The sequence below is a fragment of the Alligator sinensis genome, unplaced genomic scaffold, assembly GCF_000455745.1.
Source record: "Alligator sinensis unplaced genomic scaffold, ASM45574v1 scaffold969_2, whole genome shotgun sequence".
Taxonomy (NCBI): Eukaryota; Metazoa; Chordata; order Crocodylia; family Alligatoridae; genus Alligator; species Alligator sinensis.
In genome coordinates this window covers 1143863-1155284 of record NW_005842481.1, presented here as the reverse complement: position 1 = coordinate 1155284, position 11422 = coordinate 1143863, and the positions used below count along the sequence as shown (strand labels likewise).

General features: G+C 45.5%; 1 protein-coding gene across 1 annotated transcript in view; it reads left to right on the top strand.

The window, feature by feature from the left end:
* Positions 1 to 11422, top strand: part of CTDP1 (CTD phosphatase subunit 1) — a gene marked incomplete at its 5' end in the record, with an annotated part of 140099 nt that overhangs the window by 66133 nt on the left and 62544 nt on the right. The window contains one exon of the mRNA XM_025212754.1: positions 8538 to 8713. Coding sequence (XP_025068539.1) covers positions 8538 to 8713 — 176 coding nt within the window. The remainder of the gene's footprint in view (positions 1 to 8537; positions 8714 to 11422) is intronic.

Genomic DNA, 11422 nt, shown 5'->3' with positions numbered 1-11422 from the left:
TTACCCTTCTGCCAGGTACCCCCCTCCCACCCCACCTTACTTTCTGCTCTGGCTGCAGGGGTGCAGGTGGACAGGAGACAACCTGGCCTGGAGCTATCCTGCTGCTCAGTGCTGTGAAAGAATAGAGCTTTAGCAGACGTTAAGGTGGACATGGCCAAGGAGTGGCAGGACAGACAGAGATTGCAAGGGGTGGAGAGGCAGGCTTCATGGGGAAGCAGGGGTCAGTGGAGGCAGGGAATTGGAAGGCATAGTCATGGGGGATAAGGGGTAGGTGGTCAGGCAAAGGTGCAGAAGGGCATATGCTTGGGGGAAGGCATGGGGAGATGAGGGAGAGGTGAGCAAAGGGTGGGGGGATCGCTTTCCACTAATTAGATTCTGAACATAGAAAATCATAACAAATTTCTAATTTTCCATGTATAGAATCTAATTATTGCCTTAAATTTGAAGTAATCTTAGGTTTGGGTAAATGCAGTATTTTGTGTTTTGAAAGCTGAATTAGAGCCATAAGCTTGCAGTATGTGTAGTATATGCTTTGTAGCATGTTTGTTTTGTTTAATATTTTGTTTTATGGCTTATACAGGCAGTTTTATTGACTATGATCTAATTTATGATGTAGCAGGAGCGTTTTTCTACTATAAGAAAATATCATATTTACTTTAATATAAGATGGTCCCCCATAATTAGATTCTATATGTGGAAATTTTATAAATTTGTTATAGTTTTTTTTCAGATATAGAATCTAATTATGAAAGGCTTGCCTTGAATTTATTCCTCTTCAGCTGCTACAGCAGGGGAAATAAATCTGGTGGGGTCAGGTGGACCCCTTGCCCTCTGCCCCCCAACTTCTTGCCGCAGCCCTTTTTCCCCACTTTACTGTCAGACCCTGCTTTCCCTGCATATGTGGAAATGCGGAACAAATTTGAAAACACTGACTCTTTTTTGAAATTTGAAAATAATGCCTAGTAATTTAGTTCATCCGGAAGTATGAGCTTTTTACCTTTTTTTGAAACTGCTGCAAGTTTTAGCAGAGTTACTCCACAACCGTGACTTTAAGCAGCATTTTTGTACCTACTTCTAATATAGCATGTTCTATGAATGAAACTAGTCCAAAGCCAAAAGGCTCATGATTTACTATGTAGTTCATTGGACTGGTCCCCAGCAGAGTCAACAGTGTTTCAAGGTATTGTGACGCCACAGCTCAGCACTGCTCAGCATGTGTGTACTCCAGATACCCCCTACAAAGGATTCATATGCTAATTAATTAGCCCCAAATTCATGACAGGAACCAGGTGTTCTTGTTGCAAGTCCTGAGATCCTCCAGAAATTTATATGCAAGTGAGGTGCAAGGCAGCCTGGTTCAGTTGCACCCCATGGAGGCGAGACCACACTAATCATATGCAAGAAGCTGAGAAAAGAGGTTACAGGGATTCTGGGTGAACTGTTTGGGGCCCCATTTGGTAGTATCTGCCAGACATTTAAGAAGGACCAGGAAATTACTGGGAAAGGGAAATAGAGGTGCAGCTCAGCTGTGGGAGTGAAGAGGAAGCCACTAAACTGAATACATTTAGAGTTGTCATAGCCTGAAAAAGAGTTGATACAACGAGTACTGTCATATATCTTGTTCAAATGGGCTACACCAAGCTACCTTAGTGGTAAGTTCCCATCAGTATGTTTCCCCAGTATGGGCCCTGTGTTTTATAGACATGCTCAGTGTTGGCTGCATTTAATCAGCTTCTTAGTTGGTTCCCATTAGTGAGCACATGCTGCTTTTGGCAGCAGTTTAGTGATAGACAGGGTATTTAATGAAGTTTCCTTGTATGCAAATATAAGACGTGGGGCTTTTCCCCCTATACTGATGGGGGGGGTGTCATCTTATATTTGAGTAAATATGCTAAATACCAAGGAAAGATTTTTTTTTTTTCTTCCCCCCGCCCCCCCCTTCATTCTACCTTTTATAAACAAGGTTTGCATCTTACTCTGAGGCATGCTGTATGCAAGAATCTGCAGTAAACGTTTAATTCCTTTTTTGAATCTTATTATGTTTGTTGCTCCCATGATTATCTGGGAATAATGAATTCAGTAGTTAGGCACTTTCCTATCATCTCTCTTGAATTTGCTACGTTGTCCTCGTTTTTGTGCTATAAGACTGGGAGAACGGAAGGTCCTGATTTCCCTTCTGTGCACTGCACATTTTGCCTTCTTTTAACAGGCTCCGCTCTCATGCATCTTCTCCTTGTTCTGATGTTTTTATTTCTGGTCATATTGAAGACACTGTTTGGTGTTTTGAGGTCACATTTTAGCTGCCCTGAATAGTTGCTGTGTTGCAGTAAGTTGTTATGGTTTCTTCACCTGTTCGGCTACAACAGGGACTTGGCCTTTAGGGTCTAAAATCTTTGAATGCAAAGATCATACAGCAAAGTGCAAAGAAAGTGAACTAAAAAAACGGTTTATGTCTAAGAGGTTATACATTATTTCTAAGAGGTTATTAAAACGGCCCTATTAAAGGAAGAGGTGAAGCGCAATACTGTACACATTGAACACACTAGCTTTTTGTCACGTGTTAAACCTAAAGCAGCAGAAATATAAAAAATTATGGCTGTCACGGGTTTTAACTAATACACTTTTTAAATGTTCTCACTGGATGTGATCTCTTCAGTTTTACTTTAGTTTTAGATTGTTTAGAGCAAGGATGGGCTATTATTTGGACCTGAGGGCCCCATAGGGAATTTTGTCACGTTATGGGCTGGGTCAGCATCATCCTGGCAACAACTCGCCAGGACTCCCTGCGTGTGATTGGGCCATGGGCAAGCACGGTGCAGTGTTCAAGAGAGAGACCAGTGACCAAGGCCAGGATCACAGGGTGGTCCCTGCCTTGTGGGGGAAGCGGGGTAGCACGCATGTGTGGTGGTCTGCCTGGGCACTAGGTCCTAGGAGCCAGCCAGGGGTGGGGAAGGGAGGAGGAGGGCAGGGAGCACATGCAACAGAACATATGTACACAAAGGGCTGCTTTCAGGTAGGGCAGCCTGTGCCCGCCATCCCAGCCCTGGTCCCAGCCAGCGTATACAACTTCTGGCAGGGCTGTTCCTAGTGTGCCTGCAGCCCCCTGGGTGCTGTTCCACGCCCTTTGCCTCTACCAGCTCTTTCTCCTGCTCCTGCTGCACCACTTAGGGTGGAAGAAGCTTCAGCTGGGTGGCTCCTCCCCAGCACCCAGGGCTCTGGTTCCAGCTCCTGGCTGCCTTCTCCCCAACTGCACCACACCCAGCAGATGCAGTGGGTGGAAGGCAGCAGGAAACTGCAGCTAGAGGCCCGCATGGTGGGGCAGGAGCCACCCAGCTGAAGCTTACTTCTGGCCAGGAGCAGTGTGGCAGGAGCTACTGGAGGCAAGGGAAGCAGAGCAGTACCCAGGCAGCTGCAGCAGAAGCCCTGCTGGAAACTGCATGCTGGCCAGGGCTGGGAGCAGGCTGGTGGGTGTGGGCTAAAGCATGGCACAGGCTGCCCTGGGCTGAGCTTCACCCCATGCAGAGTGCTGTGGGAGCAGCCGCAGGCCAGATCAAATCAATTGGTGGGCACCCTCTGCAGGCTGGATTTGGCCCGCAAGCCATATTTTGCCTATCCCTGTTTTAGATGCATGCCTGCTGCACTTTTTATTTCCTTCTGAGCCATCTCCAGAGAAACCGCCAGAAAGCAGTGGTGTAACTAGAGGGGGACAACCTGCCCTGGTGCCAACTTTGGGAACAGGCAGTGGCGGAAAAAAGCAGCTACTGGCAGCCATGTGTTCACAATTGTGATTTATAGCAGCAAACAGAAGCCACTTTTGCTTTGCCCAAGGTCCCCGGCTGCATCCCTACACTGCTGAAGTTATCGTGTTATTTTGAAGAAATTAGACATGAGGTTTATATAGGAAATGTGAAGTATTTATTATCCTCTAAAACATGTCTGATAGGTGTGGAACAGAGAAATGCTTCCTTGCCATCTGATAACCTCAGTAGGAGCGCGGGGAACACTCTTAGTTCGTTGGTAAAACTGCCCCACAGAGCTTCCTTTCATTGATCTGACTAGCATTCCTTGCTTCTATGGTAGCGCTCTCCAGCCCACCTGTACGGTCTGCTGGAGGGGTAGATACAACAAGCCATAATTCTTGTGTGACATTCCTAATCTCTTCCTCAATCTTATTGCTCATAACCCATCTTTTATCTTCCATAGCTTACTCCTTCCCCAAAAAGGACGGATATGCTTGATCTCTTTTTCTAAAGTGGGGTGGTTTCTTTTACCTCTAAAGGAGGCAAATTGGCATTTAATTCACTTCCTTTCCATACAGACAGGTATGCATGCTGGATTAATTCCATGATAACTTGTAAAATTGCCCTGCTTTCCCTCTTTACCCTCTCTCCCTTATCTAGCTCATTTGGGATATAGGTAGGGAAAATGTGCTGTCTTGCACATACTTCAGCTGTCTGTTTTCTAGAGCTGCAGGCTACTTTTTCATCTATTATATTTTAGGCATCAGCAAGATACAGGTCACTACTGCCCAGGAGTAAGTTGTATGTCTTCAGCACATGTTTTTCCTGCTGCTGCTGCTCCTTACTGTGTCCAGTGAAGTCAGTGATACAAGCCACACTTAAAATAAGTAACTGGAACAGGAAGTGCTCTCAGTAGATTTGATCATCACAGCAGTTGTCCTTAAAACATTCACATCTCCTGTTTAGGACTTGCAAGAGGAATCATTCTATACAGAAAATTTTAGTAGAGTATTTGGCCCAATTTGGAAGGGACGGAGAATGTTCTGTATGAGGAATAAGCTACTTTTTGAGTTTTGGTCACCTGCATCCTAAATTTTCCCATTTATTTCCACCAAAAATTAAGGAGTCGCATTTGTGTGCTGCAGAGACATAAAAGAAAATGTTCTGTAATACCATTTCTTTAATGATTTCTCTTTTAATGCCATAATTGGGAAAATCTATAGAGTTGGTATATTGGCAAGCAGATTGGTATAAAACTTCTTTCTGAAACTGTATTAAAAGTACAACACTTCCTAGAACTGGTGTTAGTCATCTTAGAAAGCAGTACTTTGAGACTTCAGAAGAGTTCATTCCTTTTTATGTTCCATCCTATGCATATGTTAAAGAGTTTCGAGAGTTAGGACACAACTTGTCAGGAAACAAACTTTCAGAAGATTTTTGGGGTCAAGTTTTATATTGTTGGAGAATAAAAAAAGAGCTAAAATACTCCTTGAAGTCTTGAAAAATTAAACTTGAAGAAATAACATCCAGATCAAGTGGAGATACAATGGTGTCCCCCAGTTTTTCAGACATTAGCAAAGAGATCTGGTTTGTCATGCCCAGGGATCCTGGTTTTCCCTGATAAAAAAAATTGCAAATTCTCTGATTTAAAAACCCCCAAATCTGTGATTAAAATGGAAGGCCACCCACAGCCCCTACCCCCTCAGCTCTGCCAGAGGGGGGCCTCCCCATCTGCCAGGGCTATGGGGTCAGGCACCCAGGTCTGCAGCCCCCTGCCCCCAACAGAAGGCAGCAGCTACTGCAGTGGAGCATAGCATAGCCCAGCTAGGGACTGCCTGCTGGGGCCTTGGCCAGAGATAGGGCCAGCTCCCTGCCACTGCATGCATTCTCAGGGGTCAGGGTGGACCTGCACACCCCAGATCTGTGCACGGGGCAGGTGCCCCCTGTGAGCTCAGGCTCCCACCCGGCTGCCTTCCCTCTGGGCCTCTGCAGCCTGGTGGGCACACCCTGGTGCTGCAGGGAACAGTGGAGCCACACAGGAAAGCTTCTTGCTGCTGAGAGCTCTGCGCTGCCCTGGCGATGTGTCTCCTGTGCACAGGGGGGCAGTGGGGATAGCAGCACAGGGTTGTGTCCCACGCACACAGGGGGCATGTTGCCAGGGTGGTGCAGAGCTTACAGCAGCAAGCAGCTTTCCTGCACAGTGTTGCTGTTACCTGCAGTGTCAGGTTGCATATGCTGAGCTGTGGAGGCCCCAGGGTAGGGCAGTATGGCAGGAGCCCAAGCCCACAGCAGGCATCCTGCCTTGCCCCCACCCCGCGCACAGATCTGGCGGGTGCAGCTCCTCCCCTGCACTCCAGGAGCGCATGTAGTAGTTGGGAGCTGGCCCCGCCCCCTGGACAAGCCACCTGCAGCCCCATCCTGCTCTCCCCCAGGACCCTGCAGATGCACATTGTGGCCCCAAGCCCCATACACTGCCTGGCTGGGCAGCAGCCTCAGCCCAGCCTGGCCCAGCCCAACTCCCCCACTATGAGGGCCTCAATTCCCCCCCGCCTCCCCACACTTACCCATGAGAGTTGCTCTCCTCTGGCTGCCTGGGGCTATGTACAGTATGTGCACATGGCATTCCCTGTCTGACCAGCCCCTTGCTGGCTGGGACTCTGCTAGTCTACAGAGGCCTTGTTGCAAAGCTGCAAAATCCATAGGTTTCTCTGCTAAAATGAGAAATCCACGCTTTGCTCGGTAAGGAGAGAAATCCACGTTTTACTCCTACATTCAGTGGGAAACGGAAAACCCGGATCCCTCGTCATGCCAATCCATATTATATAATTGGATGAATGAGGGATTTATCGGCCCAGGGTGCTAATCCAAGAATGGCCGTTCTTTGTCGTGAAACATGCTGGTTAATTTCCAGCACTGTTTTCAAGTTTTGACTTTCTGGTGAAGGACCCACTTTATGTACTAACAGCAGCAAGTGGCCCTCTTCTAGTCTGCCCTCTGCTACTGCAAAATCCATGTTCCAGTTTGGTTGTGTACAAGTATAAGTTTTGCCACTCTGCTTTTGTGGACTTGTTTGAGTTAGAAGGGGTTGTAGCATTCATAGACATTCGGAACTGGGACTGCACAGCCGAACTCTGTAGCAGTTGTTTGACTGGCTGGGAACCTTTGGAACTTATAATAATGGCATTGGTTTATCTGCGTTCATACGAACTGGAGACTTGGCGGCTATTCCTGGCATCACGAGTACATTTTTTTCCCCCAAGCAGAAATAAAACTAAATGGGGGCAAGGGGATGTGTTCCCCAAGCCACAGAGATCAGGAGTTGAATATGTTCGTTTCCTTTCAATTTTCCTCTAGCTGGGGTTTACCAGAGAAAAGGGGTTGGAATCCTATCAAGACTGGTGTTTTTATGAGGTTCGTTGGTTTTCTTACAGCAGTGGGTCTCGACCAAGGTGTCCCAGCACCTTGGGGTGGCTTGAGATCCTTTCAAAGGTGCTGCAGCTTGCCAGACACTGTTTAGATGTTCAAACATGATTTGCAAGGTAAATCCAGAGATTTCAAATAGAAATCCATAGTTGTGATCTTTCTGCATTCTTTACAAAAGAAACTGCTCTCCTATTTTTCTGTAATCTAAAAAGTGAAAACCAAGAGCTGGCACTTTTTGAGGGGTGCCTCAAGTTTATCCAGACATGCCTCAAGTCAGAAAGGGTTAAGAAAACACTGACTTGCACAGTAGCTCTGAATAGGGCCTTTTGGATTAAAGTATTGGAAAGTGAAAGGACTCTTTATAACCCTGAGCTACTGTGGCCTTACTCCCTCTCCTTTGCTGTCTGCCACAGCAAATTACTGTTAGGAGAAAATTTAAGGTTCAACAAAGCTCCATCCAGCCACTTAGCCCCCAAAAGTAATCCCATCTTCTTTCTCCCTCCTCATGGTTTTTACCAATTGCAATGGAAAGTTGAATGTAGCATCATCACTTACACTTTCCTATTCCTCCTCCACCTGTAGTTCAAAAAGGAAAATGTGACTTGCAACACATCAAATAAGTTTTGTTTTACTGGTTTCTGCAGCTGCAAACCTCTAGAATGAATAAGGGTGTTATAGGCAAACATAAAATGCCATGCTAACTTAAGAGCAACATTCAAACTACTGTTTAATGAAAAGTCTAAATGTTTTGATACACTTGCCTTTTTAATTAGTAAGCAAGTAGACAGACCTCATTAGAATAGTATCTTCTGTATTTTCAGTTCCTTTCACACAGTTCCTGTCATTTGGGAAAGCCCTTCTTTAATGTTAGGATTTTAAATAGGGCTATCTGAAGTGATAAAACTGCTTGTTAACTGGAGACTTCAGTATCTTTCTTGCATAGATGACCAACTGTTCATTATTTTCTGGTAGTTTAAAGCATCTGTTTATTTAATTTCTCAATAACTTGCACACTTCCTATAAAGATTTCTGTTTATTTCCTGATTATCCTTATTCTTTTTCCTTCAAAACAAAAAAAAAATCAACAACCTTAAAGTGGAATGTATTGATTTTAGGGTACTTCAGTTAGTATACACCTTACATAAGTGAACATAAACTAGAAATAATTCTGTAATTTTTAATTTAAACAAAACATTGTGTTTGTTGTGGAAACTTCTTTAAAGACTCTGGTCTTCATTTTTATTTTTGATACTTTTTAATACTTCTTATATTTTCAAGAAAATGGAGCAAGCAATCTATTGAGGCATTTTAAATGCATATTTAAGACTACGGCTCTGAGAGTAGAGTACGTACTGACTCTTGACCAATTGGCAGGTCGATGACATCTTAGGAGAAGGCAGTGACGATAGTGACAGTGAAAAAAAGAAGCCAGAAGAGGAAGGAGAGAAATCGCAGAGTAATACAACAGAGACTCTAGGAATGAAAGCAGAACAGAGGCCTGGATCATCATCGTCATCATCAAGTGAAAGCTTAACGGGCAGTGCACCCAGGTATGAGTTCTTCAAATGTAAAAAGAAGTGTAAATGACGTCTGTGTTTCACACTTGATGATTCCATCCCAGAATTTTTTTTTCTCAGGTTGTAACAACCTTTATGTAATTGTTGAATTAAACTGTAGAATATATATATCTCTTTTTTTTTTTTTTTTTTTTTTTTTTTGGTAATAGGAAAAATCAAACAGTGTTTAAGTATGGTGCTTTGGGATGGATGGATGTAGATTATTAGAGCTGGTGATAATAAATACTTGAGGTGGACTAGTCTCTCATCTTTCTGAAAAGAATGGACTATAAAGAAGTGCCATGCTTATTCTATACTGGTTTTAGTATTAAATCTGATACCTACAGGGCATGTCTACATGTGATGCTATGTCACCGTAGCAACACACTATGGCGATGTAGCGTCAGCAGGCACAAACTGTGATGCCACAGCTATGTTGCCATAGCAACGCACTCCCTTACTATAGATACCACGTTGCTATGGCAACATAGCAGCTAAAAATAACCATGTGCCACTGGCACAGCACAGTATAGGTTGTTACTGCACCGTCACTTAGTACTTCCAAAAGGAAGTACTATATGACAGCACAGTAACAAGAGTGTCGTAAGGGCACGTGTAGACGCGCTCACACTGCATAGGGAATGTTCTGGATCTTCTTTGAAATAGGTTTCTTTTGGAGCCAGTTATTTTACTTCTGACATCTCTGATATAGTTGTGGAACCTAAATTTAAGAATGAATTTTTATATTAGGAATTCATCAAAATGGGATTTTATTCTTAAGAAAATGCTGTTAACCTTCTCCAGCCCTTCTATAATATGGCTTTCAAGCATTTGTCTAAAGCAGTGGTGCTCAACTTTTTGCCCCACAAGCTGGCTGGGCAATGCTCCATCCATCTGTGGGCTGGATCTGGCCAGTGGGCTCAGTCTGGTGCGTGAGGCAGATGTGGTAGGGTCCAGTCTGGCCACAGAGTGCGGTTGGGAGCAGCCTAGATCTAGCCACAGGGGGAAGGGAGCATGTCCCAGCCTGGACCTGTCCACACTGGGGGAGGGGGCATGATTTGGCCCCAACCCAGCCATTCAGGGCATGGGAATTTGGCAGTGTGAGAGGGGTGGCATTCTTAATTTCCACTGCTCCATTGCCACCAAATTTCCCAACCCAGGGGAGCCCTGTGGCCTGAATGCTGGGGCTCCACTTGTTAATTTGGCGCATAGCCTGGGGTTGAGCACCTCTGGCCTAAAGCAGGAATTAGCATCATGCAGCAACAGGTCAAATCTGGCCCACCAAGCTTTTTTAAGTGGCTTACCAAGCTCTAGAACCCAGCAGACTGAAAGAGGCATCTTGAAGCACAGCACACTTTTGGATCTGTAGAAGAGCCATGGTGGCTGTGGTCACAGTTTCTCCACGCATCTGGAGTCAAATGACCAAGTGCCAGGCTGGTCTGGAACATGCTGATGCGTGTGTCCCAGTGCCTGCTCTGGTAGCTGCTATGTGTTATGTGCTATAGAATGCACACGCAGCCGCCCCCAGCTCTTTCATACACCCAGAAGTACACTGTGCTTTAGGATGCTCCTGTCTCCTAGATCTTAGAGCTTCATGTGCTGGGCACTGGGTGGCAGCTGCAACAGCAGGGACTAGGATTAGACGCTCCAGTAAGTCAGTAACCAGACATGGACTGACAGAGCAATTGGGTAGTGATCAGTTCAGTGCTGTGCATGTTCAGTTGCAGCAACTGGATGCACTCTGTGGGTGTAGTTGCCAACTCAAGAAAAAATTTTAAATGAAAATCTGTAAACTTCTTACTAACAACCAAACTTTATTAGTGACACATGTTTTACTTATTCCCACACCTTGGTACCCAGGACTGAATCATGCTGCCCCCAGCCCAGCCCACCCACCAGCCTTACTTCTACTGGTCCTGCTCCCCCTGTTCTGACACAGACCACTTCCACCTAGCTGTACAGCTTTCTCGGCTGCATCACCCCCTCCCTGTCCTTCCTGGTGCCTTAGACTACCTGGGTCACATGGCCCTGCCTGCCTTCTTTGCGACCAGCTGTTACAGGCAATGGGTTGCAGAGGCAGCATGTAGCTGGATGTTAAGGGGGATACTGAGGAGGGCCCCATGGGCCACAAAGCCCTAATGGAGAGCTCCAAGCAGGGCACCAAGCTGTGTTGCTTCTCAGACGTAAGGTGGCACTGCTCTGCTTTTTGTCTATCAACACTTGCATCCAGCCTCCTTCCTGTGACAGATCTTCAAAGAAGCTCACAGAGTCTTAGTTGTTTTATGGACAGCTCAATTTTTTTAGACTTTTACAGGCAAGCGTTTTTAGCTGCTGCTTTTTTTTTTTTAACTGTCTATCCATATGGGTTGGAAACTTTTGCTGTGATTTGAAGTGCAGGGGGGCCTGCCTGCAGTCAGTATATGAGCAGGGGCTGCCTACCCCAAACATACCTTTGGTCTGCAGGGCTGAAGACAGCCTCTTTCATACAGTTCCCAGGGGGATGGAAGTTACTCTGGTGGGTGCTGCATGCATATTTCCCACTACTGAGAAGATGCAAGATGTTGGTGCAAGTTCTGTAGTCCTTGTATGTGTGCTTTGTGAAGGAACCACCTGCTGTCACATTGCTGTTGAAGAGCCCCATGATAAATTATACACTCTGGCCCTCCTTTTGACCTATTTGTGTTGATTCAGCCCCCCATTACT